We start from the raw sequence: 20,803 nt of genomic DNA on the forward strand, positions 1-20,803 counted from the left end.
GCGACTCCTGCAGGGGCCACAGCTCAGCAAAGCTTTTACAGGGTTTGAAGTCGCAAACAAAGTACTACACTTTGGAAAATAGGCCGACCGGTGCTTGCAAGACCGAGGAAACCCTAGACATCCTGTGCCAGGGCATCTCCGACGAGAGGGCATCGTCAGCATCCACCTTCTTCTCCCCTTCCGAGTCGGCAATGATGGAGGAGATGTATAAGGACTTGGTTAATGTGGCCTCCTGGCTGGATTGGTGGGCCACCACCCTCGTAGGCACCCAGATCCCTACAGACTCCACGGAGCCTGCAAAACGGGAGGCTCTGAATGAGTTGCTGGGGTCAGGTAGCCGCACCCTTAAGTTCCTGACCTTTCAGTCTTTAGCTCTCTCCGCAAACTGGATTCTCCGGAGAAGAGACGCCCTAGTCAAGAACCTTCCCATTAAGATTCCCGACAGGGAAGCGAAAGCCTTGAAGAACTGCTCCCTCTGGGGGGAGCAGCTTATTCCTACGAAGAAGGCGGAAGATGCCGTGGAGAAGTTGGCCAAAAAGAGGGAGCTACCTACCCTGAAGCCACAGACTGCCCGACGCCCCGTCTTCAGGAGGCCAGTGACGAAAGCACCCATGGCCGCACGTTCCGCACCAACTCAAGGAAGGAGGGAACCCTCGTCAGGACAGTGGCCTTCCTCTGCGGTTCCCCCCCGAAGAGGATCCTCCTCTACCCCTCCAACGTATAGGTCTTCATTCTACTCCTCCAGGAGAGGACGGGCAGGCCGTTCCTCCCGTAGGAGATAAGATGGGAGGCCCCCCTCCCCTGCTCAAGCCTCAGGTAGGGGGATGCCTCAGACTCACATGGCAAGCATGGAAGCTCCACGGAGCAGATCCGTGGACAGTAACAGTACTAAAAGAGGGCTACAGGATTCCCTTCGTGGCGGGATGTTGCAAAACAACCCCCACACCCTTGAATCACTCTAACTGACAATTGTCCCACAACACAAACTTTCCCCTTACTTTATCAACCAGACTCTTGGACAGAAGGAAAATTGAAACCAAACATATCCTTAAAACTATATTTCTTGAACCAAAATAAATCATAAATTATCCGCAGTCAAAATAAACACTTAAAACTAATCAAAACTTAATACTATATATATAATAACCAAAACACCATTCATATAAACCAAAAAAAAAACTATCAAAACTTAACATTAACCGCACACCACCAACACCAAAAATAGATGTGTGTATATATAATCTTAAGAGACCAACACTCGTTCACAGAAAGCCGAACTGTCTTTACGGCACAGTACACACTAACACAGCTCTGTGATCAACAGTCCGCTGGGTGGCAATTTGCCATAACTGCCTCAGTGATTGGGGTGGTTGTTCTAATCATAATCATCATCATCATAAACATCATCATTATCAGCAATCTCAATTCACAGGCCTAGGTCATCAACAGTTCAGCAATCCAATAAAACAGTCCAAAAAAAATCGTATACAGGTCAGGTCATCAACAGTTGAGTAATCAAATAGCGAAGTCTAAATGCAATCCTTTCTTACAGGCCTGGTCATCAACAATAATCCACTTTCAAACTTGAGTCTCTCCAAAGGAGGAATCACGGCCTGCCAAAATAAAAAAAGAAAAACACTTACGAACACTTCTAGCTAACTGAACTATCGCACTATAATCAAAGATAAATAATAAATTGTTCTTATCATTCACAATCACGATAAGCAAAGATAAACAAAACTGTACTTACTCAGAAAATCAATGAACACGTCCAATGCTGGTAAGAAAAAATATATAAATAGTTATCCAGCACTCACACAACTGCCTTAAGCTGCAGTCAAATAAAAAAAGCATTCGCTCCGAAACATTCACCACTGTCCTAACCTAACTAAAAACATAAACAAACAATCTCATTTGTACCAACAGTCTTTCCCACTACAAACAATCATTTGCTAACACTCCTCTCTCTCTCTCTCTCTCTCTCTCTCTCTCTCTCTCTCTCTCTCTCTCTCTCTCTCTCTCTCTCTCTCTCTCTCTCTCTCTCTCTCTCTCTCTCTCTCTCTCTCTCTCTCCTCTCTCTCTCTCTCTCTCTCTCTCTCTCTCTCTCTCTCTCTCTCTCTCTCTCTCTCTCTCTCTCTCTCTCTCTCTCTCTCTCTCTCTCTCTCTCTCTCTCTCTCTCTCTCTCTTTTTTTTTTTTTTTTGGCTATAAAACAAAAATTAAAATAAAACAAAAATAAATCCTCCACAGAGCCACCTCCTCTGGTTCCAGCAACGCAGGCGGACTGGTTGGTGCCCAAGGACCTGGCGAAGAGAGCAGCGCTGGACGAGGAGGTCACGACGATGCTGCAGAAGGGAGCCTTAGAAGCAGTGAAATTCCCGGGTCCGGGGTTCTACAGCCGCCTGTTCCTAGTGGAAAAAGCGACAGGAGGGTGGAGGCCTGTAATAGACCTGTCAGCCCTCAACAAATTTCTCAGGAAAGTAACCTTCAAAATGGACATTCCAAGAACGGTCATGGCATCCTTGAGGGAGGGCGACTTTATGATTTCTATAGGCCTCAAGGACGCCTACTTCCAAGTGCCTATTCATCCATCGAGCAGGAAGTTTCTCCGGGTGAAGTGGGGTGCCCAGGTGTTACAATTCAAGGCCCTGTGCTTCGGTCTTTCAACAGCCCCCCAGGTATTCACGAGGGTCTTTACGACGGTCTCCGTATGGGCCCACGAACGGGGCATTCGACTCATCAGATACCTGGACGACTGGCTACTCCTTTCATCCTCAAAGGAAGACTTGAATCAGCAGGGCGAAGATCTTCTACAATTGTGCCAAACCCTGGGCATCGTGGTCAACTTGGAGAAATTGCAGCTAACCCCCTCCAGCAGGATGACGTACCTGGGAATAGTCCTGGATTCATTACAGGTCAAGGCATTCCCATCCTCGGACAGGCTGGACAACCTGGATCGAGTGCTCCTGCCCTTCCTTCTTGGTCGCCCCAGAAGAGTGAAGGATTGGCAGAGGTTGGTAGGACACCTGGTGTCCTTAGAGAAGCTGGTACCTCACGGGAGACAGAACCTAAGGGTGGTTCAATGGAACTTAAAAGAACATTGGAACCAGAAAAGTTCCCTGGACATTGTGGTGCCACTCCTTCAGGAGACCAGGAAAGCCTTGGAGTGGTGGCAGGATCGGTCACACACCCTAAGAGGGAGGCCACTGTCCTCCCAACCTCCGGAGGTCCTTCTCTTCACGGACGCATCGAAGGAAGGGTGGGGAGCCCATCTCCGGGAAAAGACAGCAAAGGGGACGTGGTCAGAAAGGGAGAAGTCCCTACACATAAATGTCCTGGAAATGAGAGCAGTCCAAGAAGCCTGCAACCACTTCGAGGAGGACATGAGAGGGCAATCGGTGGCCCTAATGTCAGACAATGCAACGGTGGTGGCTGAGATCAAAGGAGTTGTGCGAACTAGCCCTTCAAATCCTAAAATGGGCGGAACAGATGGACATCATCCTGACGGCAAGGTTCATTCCGGGGAAGAACAACGTCCTAGCAGACGGCCTCAGCAGGGCGGGGCAAGTGGTAGTGACAGAATGGTCCCTACACCCACAAGTGGCAAGCTACATTATCCAGATGTGGGGATCCCCGGTAATGGACCTGTTTGCAACTAGGTTGAACGCTCAACTCCCCGTATTTTGTTCACCTGTCCCAGATCCGAAGGCAGCAATGGAAGACGCCTTTCAGCACAAGTGGGACCGTCTAGACGTATACGCCTTCCCCCCCTTCTCCCTGATAAGACAAGTCCTCAACAGAGTAAGGGCAGCAACCAACCTAAGGATGACTTTGGTAGCGCCTTGGTGGCCGGAGAGAGAATGGTTCGCAGACCTAAGGAACCTCACCATTCTACCTCCTTGGCCTCTGCCCGCAGGTTAGACCTATTAAAACAACCACACTTTCAGTGGCTTCACAGAAACCCGCAAGCCCTTCGTCTTCACGCCTGGAGGTTATCCAGCGACTCCTGAAGAAACAAGGGTACTCCGGCAAGACAGCCAGGAGGATGTCGCTGTACCTGAGGAAATCATCCACAGCCGTCTACCAGTCTAAGTGGACGGTATTCGTGAAGTGGTGCAGGGGCAAGAAGATAGAGCCCTTAGAAGCGTCAGTGCCCGTGATAGCAGACTTCATGGTACATCTCAGGGATGAGTTAGCCATGTCAGTCCCAGCGATTAAGGGAGTTCGGGCGGCCCTGGGTCAAGTCTTTCTTCTCAAGGGCATAGATCTCGGCTCCTCCAGGCATATCTCCATGCTTATCAGGACTTTCGAACAATCATGCCCCCCTTCCGTCCCTAGAATCCCGAGTTGGGACTTGGCGCGAGTCCTAAATATGCTACGGAAACCACCATTCGAGCCATTAAAGGACATTGATGACAAGAATCTCACGTTCAAGGCGGTCTTCTTGCTAGCATTAGCCTCAGCTAAGAGGGTGGGCGAGCTACACGGACTGTCATTTGAGGTGGAGCACTCTAGGGGATGGAAGGAGGTAACCTTTAAGTTTGTCACATCCTTCGTCGCCAAGACTCAGAACCCCTCGGTGTGGGATCTGAGGTTTGAGAGCTTTTCTATTCCGGCAATCCCGAATAAAGGAAACCCGGAGGACCTAAAATTGTGCCCGGACAAGGTTATTAGGAAATACCTTAAGAGAACGGCAAACCTCCGCCCGTCCATTAAGAATCTCTTCGTCTCATGGGGTAAAACGAAGAAAAACATATCCAAGAATACGGTTTCGTTCTGGCTCAGGCAAGTGATCATGCAAGCCTACTTAAAGGAAGGACTTCCTACACCGGGGAAACCCAGGGCTCACGATCTTAGGGGCATTAGCACCTCCCTAGCATTCGAAAAGAACGTGTCAGTAGCTCAGGTTCTTCAAGAGGGAACTTGGTCCAACCAGTCGACCTTCACTGCACATTATCTCAAGGACTGTACGAGAAGGTCCCTGGATGGGTTTTCCATCGGGCCGGTCATCTCAGCCCTTCATTCGGTTTGACGGCTCAATCGCGAAACATAAAGAATCTAGACACAAGGATCTGAGTTCTATTTTTTCCCTTTTCTCACTTTTCTCGTACTATCAGTCGTCATCAAGAATATCGCTCATTACACAAGTCTAAAATTCGCCAATATCAAGCACAACGAAGACATTGTAGAAGGGTAAGTGTTATATCACACTTAATGAGTCTCTTGTGTAGTTTATCCTACTTTCCATCGGGGTCAGGGGTTAAGGGCACTCCCTCCTCCTAAGGTGTGAGTCTCCTAAGAAAGTGTTTCGAGGTAAGTCTCTGTGTCGGAACAAATCACCGTCCCCGCAGTGCCTCACTGACCTCGTAGTATTGTTCCTTACAGAAAACTTACTGCCGGGTCGTTCTCAAAGCCACGCGACCTTCATCGGGCATTGCCCCCAGGTCATGTTCTCTCCCGCTAATCAGGACACTATAGAACATGGAGATAGGGTAAACTACACAAAACTCTGGTCGTCTGAGAGGAGTTACCAATAACCTCCTAAGAAAGTGTTTCTCGGTAAGTATGTTAGGAAAAATACAAATTACTAAAAATTTGTGATTTTGTGTTGTCAATGGTACCAGTAGATTGGGTTTGTGCATGTATTGTACCACTATATAAAGGTAAGGGAGATGTGCATGAGTGTTGTAATTCAAGAGGTATTAGTTTGTTAAGCGTAGTTGGAAAAGTGTATGGTAGAGTAATGATTAATAGGATCAAGGATAAAACAGAGAATGCAATCTTAGAAATACAGGGTGGTTTTAGAAGAGGTAGGGGTTGTATGAATCAGATTTTTACGGTTAGGCAGATATGCGAGAAATATTTAGCAAAAGGTAAGGAGGTGTATGTTGCGTTTATGGATCTGGAGAAGTGTATGATAGAGTTGATAGGGAAGCAATGTGGAATGTGATGAGGTTATATGGAGTTGGTGGAAGGTTGTTGCAAGCAGTGAAAAGTTTCTACAAAGGTAGTAAAGCATGTGTTAGGATAGGAAATGAAGTGAATGATTGGTTTCCGGTGAGAGTGGGGCTGAGACAGGGATGTGTGATGTCGCCGTGGTTGTTTAACTTGTATGTTGATGGAGTGGTGAGAGAGGTGAATGCTCGAGTGCCTGGACGAGGATTAAAACTGGTAGACGAGAATGACCATGAATGGGAGGTAAATCAGTTGTTGTTTGCGGATGATACTGTACTGGTTGCAGACACAGAAGAGAAGCTTGGCCGATTAGTGACAGAATTTGGAAGATTGTGTGAGAGAAGGAAGTTGAGAGTTAATGTGGGTAAGAGTAAGGTTATGAGATGTACGAGAAGGGAAGGTGGTGCAAGGTTGAATGTCATGTTAAATGGAGAGTTACTTGAGGAGGTGGATCAGTTTAAGTATTTGGGGTCTGTTGTTGCAGCAAATGGAGGAGTGGAAGCAGATGTATGTCAGAGAGTGAATGAAGGTTGCAAAGTGTTGGGGGCAGTTAAGGGAGTAGTAAAAAATAGAGGGTTGGGCATGAATGTAAAGAGAGTTCTATATGAGAAAGTGATTGTACCAACTGTGATGTATGGATTGGAGTTGTGGGGAATGAAAGTGACGGAGACACAGAAATTGAATGTGTTTGAGATGAAGTGTCTAAGAAGTATGGCTGGTGTATCTCGAGTAGATAGGGTTAGGAACGAAGTGGTGAGAGTGAGAACGGGTGTAAGAAATGAGTTAGCAGCTAGAGTGGATATGAATGTGTTGAGGTGGTTTGGCCATGTTGAGAGAATGGAAAATGGCTTTCTGCTAAAGAAGGTGATGAATGCAAAAGTTGATGGGAGAAGTACAAGAGGAAGGCCAAGGTTTGGGTGGATAGATGGAGTGAAGGAAGCTCTGGGTGATAGGAGGATAGATGTGAGAGAAGCAAGAGAGCGTGCTAGAAATAGGAATGAATGGCGAGAGATTGTGACGCAGTTCCGGTAGGCCCTGCTGCTACCTCTGATGCCTTAGATGACCGCGGAGGTAGCAGCAGTAGGGGATTCAGCATTATGAAGCTTCATCTGTGGTGGATAATGTGGGAGGGTGGTCTGTGGCACCATAGCAGTACCAGCTGAACTCGGTTGAGTCCCTTGTTAGGCTGGGAGGAACGTAGAAAGTAGAGGTCCCCTTTTTGTTTTTGTTTCATTTGTTGATGTCGGCTACCCCCCAAAATTGGGGGAAGTGCCTTGGTATATGTATGTATGTAGGAACTCAGAGGAATTATTTTTTTCTATTTGCCTTGTGATGGAGTGTCTAGGATAATCTCTAATGTAAGGGTACTGCTTTGCATAGGAAAAAAATCTGAAAAAAAAATTGATTGTATATTTCTCAGGTCAGAAGACTCCAAGTTCCAAGGGGAAATTATTGTTACCAGATACAGTGCCTCACTCTTCAAAAATGTCTTCCATGAGCTACAGCTCTTCCAAGCCTTCAGGTAATTTTATTGCCTGGTAGGAATTTTTAACTTCTTTTTTATTTTGATTGGCCAGTAGAGAGTTAACTATTCTTTTTCATTTTGATTGGTTGATAGAGATTTTTTACTATTCTTTTTTCATTTTGGTTGGCTAGTAGAGACTTTCAACTATTATTTTTTTCATTATGATTGGCTGGTAGAGACTTTTAACTATTCTTTTTTCATTTTGATTGGTAGATATAGACTTTTTAAATATAAAACTTACCCGCTGGTTATATAAAAGAGCTAAGTCCCTGACGCCAGGGCAGAAAATTCAAATCTCGCGCTATCGAAGATACGCCAGGTGTACCAACCACACCCTAGCGGTAGAACAGGTGGAACTACACACCAACTCCAGTTCTTCTCTCTGCCGTCATAGCTGACTGACATACAGAAGTTCGCTCTCGTGTTTTTACTCTCTTGGGAAGTTGTTTAGTGATGTACAACGTTCTTTTTTGAGTTTAAGCTATCGTTGATTAATTTTCCTTGGTTCTTATCTTGAAATCTTTTTGTTTGAGATTTTCTTTATTGTTTTTTCCCTTACTTTTTGCTTGTCGGTCTCTCACGTTAACTTTAAAATGGCCGACTCCTCCCCTGCTCAGCGTAGGTGTGTTAGTGAGGGTTGTCGTACACGACTTCCTAATGGATCTATTGATCCTCATTCTATTTGTGTAAAATGTAGGGGTAAATTTTGTTCATTAGATGATAGGTGTAATGAGTGTCTTTCCTTAACTAATGATGATTTTGTTACTTACGATCGTTATGTTAGGAGATTAGAGAGAGATAGAGTTAGGTGTAGTTCTTCCCGATCTGTGGATAGAACCTTACCTAATTTACCTGTTCCTAATCCTGTTCCTTCCCCTGTGGTGGTAGATCAGGAACCTACTATGAAGGACATGTTTACTGCTATTTTGTCTCTTGGTGAGAAAGTTGAGTCCTTAGCAGCCGATAGAAATACTATCTTTTCAGAGTTAAAGGTATTGAAAAACCGTAATCCTATCGGAACTGTGGAAAGTGTTTCAGTGTCTGATGTGGTACCGAAGAATCGTGACTCTCTCGGTGTTGTGACAAGTGTTGATAATGTGATTAGTGTTGCGGAAGGTGCGTCGACACGGGTGTCTGATGTGGTACCGAAGAATCGTGACTCTCTCGGTGTTGTGACAAGTGTTGATAATGTGTTTAGTGTTGCGGAGGGTGCGTCGGCACGATCTTGTCGTTCACCTAGCCTTAGACCTCTTTCGAGCTCTCGAACCCATGGGAGAAGTAATGTCGAACGGCTTAAGGGAACGAGAAGCATCATCAATCGTGCAGACGTCCCCTCAAACGTTCCTGTTGCCGTAGCTCAGGTCGTTCACCCTCATCGTAGGAAAGGTGAGGTTCATACGTTATCCCCGTCTTCCGATGAAGGGTCGGGGAGTGAGATCTGGCGGCGAGCGTCGAGACCGCTTAAACGCTCCCATGTTGATTCACAGCGTCGGGAATCGCCTGTGCGGCCAGGATGTAGTTCGTGGGGTTCACCGGAACGTTTCCGTTCTCCCAGCGCTTGCACTCCGGCCAAACGTTCAGATCACCGTGTTCGTGCGGATATGATTCCTTCCGATTCGGACCTTGTAACTATTCATGCACCTCCTCTGCCATCGGATTGGCTTTCTTCCCCTGAAATGCGTGGTGACATTAGTGCGAATCTTCCTTCTAGGAGTTCTGTTGATCCGAAATGGACTGCGCTTTTGTCTATGAAAGAACAACTCTCGTCGTTGATGGATTCTTATCAACCAGGTGTTGGCGTTGTGTCTGGGCGTTCGATGTCAGACCAGTTATCGCACAAACGTTCGATGGTATATGGCCTTGACGAGTTATCACTTAGACGGTCTCCCATTCACAGTGTTCAACGCCAGGTTGATTTTGATGAGTCGCGTCAGAGAGTTTTGGTTGACCAGTTTGCGTTTTCTGGTCGCGGGGAAGAGCATCGGCGTCGACAAGTGGACGAGACGCGGCAACAATTTGAAGTAGTGGATCGCCCGCGGCAACAACTTTTGGACGCGGCGCGTCAAAACATTGGTTTACAGCGGCGACATCCTGACTACTTTGATCGCTCGCAGCAACAGTCCTCGGACTTTACGCGACCTCGCGGCGATCTTCAACAGTTACCTTCTGATTTCAAGCGTTCTTCTGTTCAACAACAGTCGAATTCTAAGCGGTCTAAGCAGTTGTTGGTTGAGGATGATCGTCTACATGTCCGTGTTTCGCATCAATCTACTTCTACTTCTCCCCACCAAATTGACTCAGATGTTGGCCTTGACAGGCAGTCCCATCCAGACGTTGTTCCTTCGGTTCAGGCTGCAGCTGTTGCTGCACTGCCAGAAGACGAACCAGAGGAAAAGTCGGATGAGGATAATCCTATTGAGGAAGTCTCTGAGAATGAGGAGGAGAAGCATTATCAGCATGCTGTGGACCTTCGCAAGTTTATGCTTATTTTGACTGGTATTTTCCCGGATTCTTTTACCCCTGTGGCCCCTCGTTCTCCGCCTTCTGAATTCATCTTAGGTAAAGCTACTAAGGTTCCAGTTTACACCAAGATGGTTCTTTCTCGATCTTCTAAGCGGGCCTTGAAGTTAATGGGTTCTTGGTTGGACTCCAAGAAAGCTTTTGGCAAGACGGCCTTTGCCTTTCCTCCCGCTAGGTTAGCCTCTAAATCTAGTGTGTGGTATGAGACTGGTGAAGTGTTGGGCTTGAGTTTTCCTTCTTCTGCACAAGGGGATTTTTCAAGTTTGGTAGATGCTTCTCGTCGTCTTGCCTTAAGGAAGACGAAGATTTGGTGGTCCATTCCAGAGTTCGACCATTTGCTTAAAGGTCTTTTCAGGGCCTTCGAAGTTTTTAATTTTTTGGACTGGGCTTTGGGGGCTTTGAGTAAGAGGGTCTCTGATATGACGGAAACGGACACTAGTGGTTTGGTTCATTTGATGTCCTGTTTGGACAAAGGTGTGAGAGATGGCTCCAACAAACTTGCTGCCTTGTTTACAGCTGGAATTCTCAAGAAAAGGGCCACGATGTGCTCCTTCCTCTCCGCAGGAGTGTCTCCTTATCAGAAGACAGGCCTTCTTTTCGCACCTTTGTCTAATTCTTTATTTCCTCAGGAATTAGTGGGCGAGGTGGCTACTGCTCTCACTCAGAAGGCCACACATGACTTAGTTACTCATTCGACTAGGAAAGTTTTGCCTCCGTCATTCTCCTCTCGAAAACCTAAGGAATCTTCTTCTGGGTTTCGTCCTCAGTCCTTTCGTGGGAAGCCCTCTGGAAGAGGCTCTTTTAAACCAGAAGGAAGGAAACCTAGAGGCAGAGGGGGCAAGTCCGGCCGAGGTAAAGTCTGACTGCCCTCTCCTTCAGACAGCAGTGGGGGCCAGGTTGACTCACTTTTGGGAGGCTTGGGAGAGGAATGGAGCGGACCCCTGGTCCGTCCAGGTGTTAAAGGAAGGCTACAAGATCCCCTTCCTGACCAATCCTCCTTTAGTCACAGATCCAGTGGATCTTTCGCCCAAATACAGAGAGGGTCCCAAGAAACAAGCCATGCTTCTACAGATGTCTCTTTTATTAGAGAAACGAGCAATAGAGGAAGTGCAAGATGTTACGTCTCCGGGGTTTTACAACCGCCTTTTTCTAGTACCCAAGAGTTCCGGGGGGTGGAGACCGGTTCTGGACGTAAGTGTGCTCAATGGTTACGTCCAAAACTCGACGTTCACCATGGAGACTCAGAAAACAGTTCTGGCAGCTGTGAGGAAGGACGATTGGATGGTCTCTTTAGATCTTCAGGATGCCTATTTCCACCTTCCGATTCATCCCAGCTGCAGACGTTATCTGAGGTTCATGGACGGAAACAAGGTCTTCCAGTTCAGGGCTCTTTGTTTCGGACTCTGCACGGCTCCTCTATTGTTCACCAAGATCATGCTGAACGTGGCAAGCATGCTGCATTCGAGGGGAATCAGGGCCTCTCTGTATCTGGACGATTGGCTGATAAGAGCCTCCTCAGCCGATTGTTGTTTGAAGGACCTCAAGATGACTTTGGATCTCTCCAGAGAACTGGGTCTCCTGGTGAGCTCGAAAAAATCACAACTCATTCCATCCCAGGAGATTCTTTATTTGGGGATGGAGATTCACAGTCGGAGTTTTCGGGCTTTTCCGTCGTCGGTGAGAATCCAAGCAGCCCTCCTAAAAGTACGAACGTTCCTGAAGAGAGATCTTTGCTCCGTCAGAGATTGGATGAGTCTTCTGGGGACTCTCTCGTCGTTAGAGAAGTTCGTGACCCTGGGGAAGTTGTTCTTGCGTCCTCTTCAGTTTCATCTCAACCGCCATTGGAAGAAAGGGGACAGCCTCGACAGGGATTGCATTCCCATCTCGACTTCCATCAAGTCTCATCTTCAATGGTGGAACAACGAGCCCAGACTGAAAGAAGGCTTGTCTTTACTTCAGAGGAACCCAAACCTCGTGTTGTGTTGCGACGCCTCCAACTCGGGGTGGGGAGCCACTCTAGAGAAGCAGGAACTTTCGGGGACTTGGACGGTGGAGCAAACCTCTCTCCACATCAATCAAAAAGAGCTTTTAGCTATTCATCTGGCTCTCATCGGCTTCGAAAAGCAGATCAGGGGCAAGGTAGTTCAAGTCAATTCGGACAGCACGACAGCTCTGGCCTATATTGCGAAACAAGGCGGGACCCACTCTTGGTCTCTGTTCGAGATTGCAAGACTGCTCCTCATCTGGGCGGAGGAAAGGAAGGTGACTCTTTTGACGCGGTTCATCCAGGGAGTCAACAATGTGAGCGCAGACAGACTCAGCAGGAAAGGTCAGGTTCTCTCCACAGAATGGATTCTGCACCCGGACATCTGCAAGAGTCTGTGGCGGTTATGGGGTCGACCTCTCGTGGATCTCTTTGCCACCGCGAAAACCAAACGACTAGAGTGTTACTGCTCTCCGGTTCCAGATCCCGAAGCTTTTCACATAGACGCTTTTCTGATGAACTGGTCACACATGGAGGTTTATGCCTTTCCTCCGTTCAAGATCCTTTACAAAGTGATTCAGAAGTTCGTTTCACACGAGGAGACCAGAATGACACTGATAGCTCCGTTCTGGCCGTCAAGGAGCTGGTTTCCAAAGGTACTGGAATGGATGGTGGATGTCCCGAGAAGCCTTCCCATGAGACCCGATCTTCTCAGACAACCTCACTTGGCCCGAAATCATCAAAACCTCCGAGCTCTACGTCTGACTGCCTTCAGACTATCGAAAAACTCGCTAGAGCTAGAGGATTTTCGAAGAAGGCAGCCAAGGCAATTGCAAGGGCAAGAAGGTCTTCAACCATCAAGGTGTATCAGTCCAAGTGGGAGTTGTTCAGGGAATGGTGTAGAACTAACTCGATTTCCTCTTCCAGTACATCGCTTTCCCAAATAGCTGATTTTTTCTTGGACCTTAAAACTAAGCATAACTTCTCGTCATCAACTATTAAAGGTTACAGGAGTATGTTGGCGACGGTTTTTCGACACAGGAACCTAGACCTTTCTGATAATAAGGATCTACGAGATTTACTTAGGTCTTTTGATACGACCAAGAAGATTCAAACGGCTCCCATCGCCTGGAATTTGGATGTTGTCCTTAAATTTCTCATGAGTGACAGATTTGAGCCTTTACACTCGGCTTCATTTAAGGACTTAACCTTGAAAACCCTTTTTCTAGTTACCCTCGCCACTGCGAAAAGAGTTAGTGAAGTTCACGCTTTAAGCAAGAACATTGGTTTTCGGAATGGGAAAGCCATTTGTTCTTTGCAACTGGGGTTTCTGGCCAAGAACGAAAACCCTTCTCGACCATGGCCCAAATCCTTCGAGATTTCTAACCTTTCGGATTTGGCTGGCGATGAATTGGAAAGGGTTCTCTGTCCAGTTAGAGCTCTACGGTGTTATGTGGACAGAACTAAGAATCTGAGAGGTAACTCAGACGCTCTGTGGTGTGCAGTTCGGAAACCCTCGATGCCCATGTCCAAGAATGCCTTGTCTTTTTTCGTTAGATTGTTGATTCGAGAAGCTCATGCTCAGTGTGATGAGTCGGATCAGAGGCTCCTCAAAGTCAAGACACATGAAGTCAGAGCGGGTAGCGACTTCAGTGGCCTTTAAACAGAACCGTTCTCTGCAAAGTCTGATGGATACAACATTTTGGAGAAGTAAGTCTGTTTTTGCATCCCATTATTTGAAGAATGTTCAGACTCGCTATGAGGACCTTTTTACGTTGGGTCCTTTTATAGCTGCTAATGCAATAGTAGGTGAATGATCTACCACTACGTTCCCTTTTTTCCTAATACCCCTTTTCTATCTCTTGGAACTCGTTTGTTATGGTTGTTTGTGGAGATTGGGCGTCAGTCTTCCGCAATCTTTGATTTGGCTAGGTGGTCAATTTGTTCCTTGAGTGCACCCGGAACAAGGGTTTTGGTTGAGGTCCTGTCATGTTATAGGTGTTTGTACCGTTTGACAGCTCCTAGAGATTTTCAGCCCGAGTGGATTACTGGATCTCTTAAGGATAGCGGACGAAATGAGGCAGAGTATCATTGCTGTCAGCTTCCTTATCAGGTGAGAACTGCTTAAGTTTATTGTATGTAACCCTTAAGTGAATTTTCTGTATGTAGCTGTCTCTGACCCGCCACCAAGGGGTGTCAATCAGCTCTTTTATATAACCAGCGGGTAAGTTTTATATTTAAAAATGATATTTTCATAATAAAATAAATTTTTGAATATACTTACCCGCTGGTTATATAAATTTAACACCCTCCCTCCTCCCCTCTAGAGACTACCTATGGTATGGCTATGAGACATGGAAGAACTGGAGTTGGTGTGTAGTTCCACCTGTTCTACCGCTAGGGTGCGGTTGGTACACCTGGCGTATCTTCGATAGCGCGAGATTTGAATTTTCTGCCCTGGCGTCAGGGACTTAGCTCTTTTATATAACCAGCGGGTAAGTATATTCAAAAATTTATTTTATTATGAAAATATCATTTTAGTGATCTTGATTAAACTTTGAAGGTAAATTATTCCATGTGAGTATATTTCCTTCATGTCTAGCCCAAGGCATTTTAGTTTTTTTATCAACATTGTTCTCTTATGGAAACTATAAGTTTTATGTTTCTACAGTGATTTTTTTAAATACAAACTGTTCTTCATATATGTTGTGGCTTGTGAAATGTAAATATAAATTGTCCTTTTTCAATATTAATCTTACCCGATGATCATGTAGCTGTCAACTCTGTTGCCCGACAGAAATCTACAGTCGGGATACGCCAGCGATCGCTATACAGGTGGGGGTGTACACAACAGCGCCATCTGTGAGCAGGTACTCAAGTACTTCTTGTCAACAAGAACTCAATTTTTCCTCTGTCGTGCCACCGGCTAGACCTACTTGGATACGCTGTTGATTCTGGAGTTATTGTTCACGATTTGGTGATGTATTTGCTCTAGAGTTTAGCCTTCGCTATTCAGGAAGCTTTATCATTAGCTTAGCAAGATTTTGGAATTAATTTGATTTAATTATGGTGACGAAGAGAGTATGGACTCTTTCACTTTTAAATGGCCGACCCTTCCCTTAGACGAAAGTGTTGGTGTCGAAGAGAGTACAGTGGTCCCTCGCTAGTTCGCGGTTCAACTTTTGCGGGTTCAGAGCTTCGCGGGGCTAAAAAATATTAAAAAATTAAAAATATCAAAAAATATTAAAAAATTAATAATAATGAAAAATATTAAATTAAAATTAGAAATTACATTATTTTACAAATTTTGAAAACAAAATATTCAATTAGAATTAGTAATTGCATCATTTTACAAAATTTTAAAACTAAAAGAAATGCACGTCTGTATACGCTAAGCATCACGGGCATAAACGCAAGCTGATTGGCCAGCACTCGCTGAGAACTCGACTCCCCATTGGCCCATTCACTAGCCCAAGCTTCTCCCGATGCCCATCTCTCCACGCTTTTCTCGTATACGCTTCTCGCCATAGATCGCGGTTAGTTAGTCTTTGTCTCGCGGTGATTTTTTAAGTGTAAAAGTTTTGTGAAGCCCTTCGTGATGCCTCCCAAACGCTCTTTATCCCTTGGTGCATCTAGTGAACCGAAGAAAAAGCGAAAGATGTTAACAATTAACGAAAAAGTGAGTTTATTGGACAAGTTGAAAGCGGGAAATAGCTACGCAAGCGTAGCCCGACAATATGGCCTTAATGAATCCACGGTACGGTACATAAAGAAGGAAGAGAAGAACATCCGCAAAACTGCTGCAATATCTTTCACGAAAGATGCCAAAAGGGTTGTAAACACCCAGAATAAGACCATGGTGCGAATGGAAAATGCACTGGCTATTTGGATCCATGATTGTAGGGAGAAGAAAATCACCCTGGATACAAACATGATCCGAAGTAAGGCTAAAATTTTGTTTGATGCTATGGTGCCTGAGGGTGGTGACGACGACAACGTTCAAGATGAGGAAGAAAACGACGGCGACGAAGATGATCCTCTGCCTGGTACCTCAAGCCAGACTATCCCACGACGACCACGTACGACTTTCGTTGCCAGCAAGGGCTGGTTTGATAAGTTTAAGAGGCGATTCGGACTTCAGAGTGTGTCGTTGTATGGAGAGGCAGCCTCTGCAGACGAAGCAGCAGCGAGGCATTATGTTGAGGATGTGTTTCCGGAAATAATAGAAGAAAATGGCTATGTCCCGGAGCAAGTCTTTAATATGGATGAAACAGGCCTCTTCTGGAAGAGGATGCCGTCCCGAACATTTCTTTTCAAGAACGAACTTAAAAAGACAGGTTTCAAAGCTCACAAGGATCGAGTGACTCTGCTCATGTGTGGCAATGCTGCAGGATTCATGCTGAAGCCCGGCCTTATCTACAAGTCACAGAATCCTCGAGCATTGAAAAACAAGAACAAAGCCTTACTGCCAGTGTACTGGATGGCCAATAAAAAGGCATGGATCACCAAGGCCCTCACACTTGATTGGTTCCTTAACTCTTTCATACCACAGGTAAAGCTTTACCTGGCTGAAAAGGGCCTGCCCTTTAAAGTGGTTCTCTTCATGGACTGTGCAGGAGGTCATGCAACTAATTTGCATTATGAAGGGGTACAGGTGGAGTTCCTTCCCCCCAACACCACTTCCCTTATACAGCCCATGGATCAGGGGGTTATTAGGGCCTTCAAAGCCCTCTACACTAAGTCAACAATGGAGGGTCTCATCTCCTCCATTGAAGAGACCGACGAGACCTTCAGCATCAAAGCTTATTGGAAGGACTACAACATAGCTACGTGTTTGGCTAATATTCAGAATGCCCTAAAGGACATGAAAGAACAGACACTCATCTCCAGCTGGAAGAAATTGTGGCCAAACAAAATCACTCATGACTATGAGGGTTTCACGCCTAACGAAATCCATCACTCTGCCGTTGATAAGGCTGTCAGGCTGGCTCGGTTGGTGCAGACTGAAGGCTTCTCGGATATGACGGCTGATGAAATTAACAATCTCATCGACTGCCACTCAAACCCACTGACAGAGGAGGACCTACAGGAAATGACCAAATCAGCGAGTGAGGAGGAAGACGAGTCTGCTAGTGACGAAGGTGACGAAGCTGAAGAAGGTGGCCTTACATTGCATAATTTACAGGACCTCTTCAATGTTGCCAAAGACCTCCAAAAAAGGGCCAAAGAAATGGATGACAACATGGTAAGAGCCGTCGAATTCAGCAATCGTATTGATGACGTCATGGCTGTGTATAGGTGCATCTTCGTCGACAAAAAAAAACAACGTTCACAACTCCCAATAACGATGTTTCTTACGCGCAAAAAACCAGAAGAAGATCCTCCTGCAGCCGCTACACCGCCTCCTGCATCCCTTACACCACCTCCTATAACCACTACGCCACCTCCTATAGCCACTACGCCTCCTCCTGCATCCATTACGACACCTCCTGCAGCCACTACGCCGCCTCCTGCAGCTTCTCCTGCATCGTCTGCGGCGTCATCCGAGGAGCAGTAAAGCTCTTCATGCCCCTGTGCAGTCATTCATCATTATCACCTCATCGTACTGCACAGGTCTTTTCATCAACTACGCTTAGAAGAACTTATTGTAAGAGGTAAGTTAAATGTTTTATTGTTTGATTGTTTAACATGAATCTCTCTCTCTCTCTCTCTCTCTCTCTCTCTCTCTCTCTCTCTCTCTCTCTCTCTCTCTCTCTCTCTCTCCACCCATTTTCTATATGGTATGGTACAATTTTATTTACTGTATGTATTAACTGTAATCTTAAACCCCCAGAAATAGAAATTATAAATGTTAATTTGTTGCGCAAAACGACGGACTAATTATGTTAGCTAGTTTTTGAAAGCTGATAACGATAATTGGTTGTTCGCAAGTAAATTGTTCGGTAGAACAGTGTTCTAGACCCTCAATTGTTATTGTAAACAGACAACATATTTTACAGTTTTTTTTTTTTTTGTTATAACATGAATTTCACTCTCTCTCTCTCTCTCTCTCTCTCTCTCTCTCTCTCTCTCTCTCTCTCTCTCTCTCTCTCTCTCTCTCTCTCTCTCTCTCTCTCTACACCCATTTTCTATATGGTATGGTACAATTTTATTTATGTATTAACTGTAATCTTAAACCCCCAGAAATAGAAATTATAAATGTTAATTTGTTGCGCAAAAAAACGGACTAATTATGTTAGCTAGTTTTTGAAAGCTGATAACGATAATTGGTTGTTCGCAAGTAAATTGTTCGGTAGAACAGTGTTCTAGACCCTCAATTGTTATTGTAAACAGACAACATATTTTAGTTTTTTTTTTTTTTGTTATAACATGAATTTCACTCTCTCTCTCTCTCTCTCTCTCTCTCTCTCTCTCTCTCTCTCTCTCTCTCTCTCTCTCTCTCTCTCTCTCTACACCCATTTTCTATATGGTATGGTACAATTTTATTTATGTATTAACTGTAATCTTAAACCCCCAGAAATAGAAATTATAAATGTTAATTTGTTGCGCAAAACGACGGACTAATTATGTTAGCTAGTTTTTGAAAGCTGATAACGATAATTGGTTGTTCGCAAGTAAATTGTTCGGTAGAACAGTGTTCTAGACCCTCAATTGTTATTGTAAACAGACAACATATTTTAGTTTTTTTTTTTTTTGTTATAACATGAATTTCACTCTCTCTCTCTCTCTCTCTCTCTCTCTCTCTCTCTCTCTCTCTCTCTCTCTCTCTCTCTCTCTCTCTCTCTCTCTCTCTACACCCATTTTCTATATGGTATGGTACAATTTTATTTATGTATTAACTGTAATCTTAAACCCCCAGAAATAGAAATTATAAATGTTAATTTGTTGCGCAAAACGACGGACTAATTATGTTAGCTAGTTTTTGAAAGCTGATAACGATAATTGGTTGTTCGCAAGTAAATTGTTCGGTAGAACAGTGTTCTAGACCCTCAATTGTTATTGTAAACAGACAACATATTTTACAGTTTTTTTTTTTTTGTTATAACATGAATTTCACTCTCTCTCTCTCTCTCTCTCTACCCGTATTCTATATGGTGTACTGTATACAGGGGGGGGTATATATACGTTTTTTTAAGCATTTTTGAAGAGGCGCCGCTACTTCGCGGATTTTCAGTTTTCGCGGGGGGTCTCGGTCCCCATTAACCGCGATAACCGAGGGACCACTGACTCTCTTTCATTTTTTTTGACCCACCCTTCCCTTAGACGGAAGTGTGTTTAGGTTTTTGGTAATTTTGCTTAACAAAGTTATAGATTTATTTTATAACATTGAGCCCGTCATATCGTTTTTCCTGTTAAGAATTTATGCTATTTTAATTTTAATGTTTTTGAAAGAATTTCTTTGATAGTCTCGTACTGTTTTCAAAGTTGAACTAACGTTTTGTTTAGTCTCCGCAGTTGTTGACGTTCAGAACGTTCAACTTGCGCTCTATCGTTACGATAGAGAGAGAGTATTTCACGGTTTCATGTTGCAGTAAGAGTAAACCGATTCTAGCGTTTCGTTCATTCTTTCTTAGCTTAAATGGTTTTAATTCTAATAAAGGAACTTTTTATTTGGGAAACCTTTCAGTTTTTTTCCTTTAACAAATAATATGTTTTAACGATATATATAATTGGGCTCATCTCTCAGGTTCTAAGTCAGGAGAGAGAGAGAGAGAGATAGAGACGGAGGGAGAGAGAGGAGGATAAACGTTTCGTTCAAGCGGGTAACGTTGTTCTCGTTTTTTGCTCTTCTCCCTAGTCGCTATAGGGGAAGAAGGTAAAACGTTTCTAGAGTTTTATTCTTGTTCCCAGGCTTTATGCGGTGAGAGATTTTAAACGTAGTTTATTTGATCTAGTGTTTAGTCTCTTTTCCAACCACTGAATTCTTTATCTTTCATTATGTTTTTCTGTTACATTGTAATACTGTTTTCGCAATTACTACCTTTTAATGAAGGATAGGATTGCGTGTTTCAGGTACAAACCACTTAAAGTTTCGAGTTCAGTGAAATAAGTGCAAACAGAAAATCAAAAGTGACAAAGTGATATGCGCAAAGTGTTACAGTGTTGCGTTCGAGGGTTCGTCTGTTCGTGCCAGTTGTTCACCTAGTCCGATACCTCTTACAAGCTCCCAAGCCCAAGGGAGAAGTAATGTCGAAGGACTTATGGGTTCCACAGGCCTTGATCGACGAACAGACGTTTCCCTCCGTGGTTTCGGGTGTATCTACACACGTTGCCGACGTGATCACCCCACCCACACAAAGACGAGAGAGCCCATTTATTCCTCGTCTGCGGAAGAGGTTTCTCGCAGAAACCATGGACCAAATCTTGCAGCTTTTAAGTGCAAGTCGGTCCCTTCCGCGCAAGTCCAACGGCCTAGGTGTAGCCACTGGGTCAGTTCGGACTCGCTGCAGTACGACAACTGCACACCTCCCAAGAGAGGCAAGGTGGTACCGCAACAGGCAGTAACTCCGTCTGTTGCCGCACCAGCTGTTTTAGACCCTCAGTCACAACGGACAGTAGCTCCGTTTGTTGTTGTCTTTCATAGACCCTAGTGGTCCATGCTGCAGACTATACAGTCTCAGCTTGCTCCTTCATGCAGGAGTATCATGCTGGAAGGTTGACAATGCACCTGTTAACCTACAACCCGCCGAGGTTGTGCGCTCAGCAGATACTGCGGCTGCCTGCTCCCACCCTCCACCTGTGAGAGCTCCACCACCGATGCGCAGTCCACCCTGCCAGACGCATGTTCTTGCTGCACCATCTGCTAACATGCGTGAGCTAC

The 20,803-nt window shown here is 45.1% G+C and overlaps 1 protein-coding gene across 4 annotated transcripts in view; it reads left to right on the top strand.

Moving 5' to 3' along the window:
* Positions 1 to 20,803, top strand: part of LOC137656840 (E3 ubiquitin-protein ligase rnf168-like) — a 128,701-nt gene that overhangs the window by 55,720 nt on the left and 52,178 nt on the right. For 2 of the 4 annotated variants that reach the window (XM_068391177.1, XM_068391186.1), the window contains one exon: positions 7,374 to 7,475. The exons of the other annotated variants lie outside the window; for them this stretch is intronic. In XM_068391177.1, the coding sequence (XP_068247278.1) occupies positions 7,374 to 7,475 (102 nt within the window). The remainder of the gene's footprint in view (positions 1 to 7,373; positions 7,476 to 20,803) is intronic. 4 annotated transcript variants of the gene reach the window in all.

Source organism: Palaemon carinicauda, chromosome 1, assembly GCF_036898095.1.
Source record: "Palaemon carinicauda isolate YSFRI2023 chromosome 1, ASM3689809v2, whole genome shotgun sequence".
Taxonomy (NCBI): domain Eukaryota; kingdom Metazoa; phylum Arthropoda; class Malacostraca; order Decapoda; family Palaemonidae; genus Palaemon; species Palaemon carinicauda.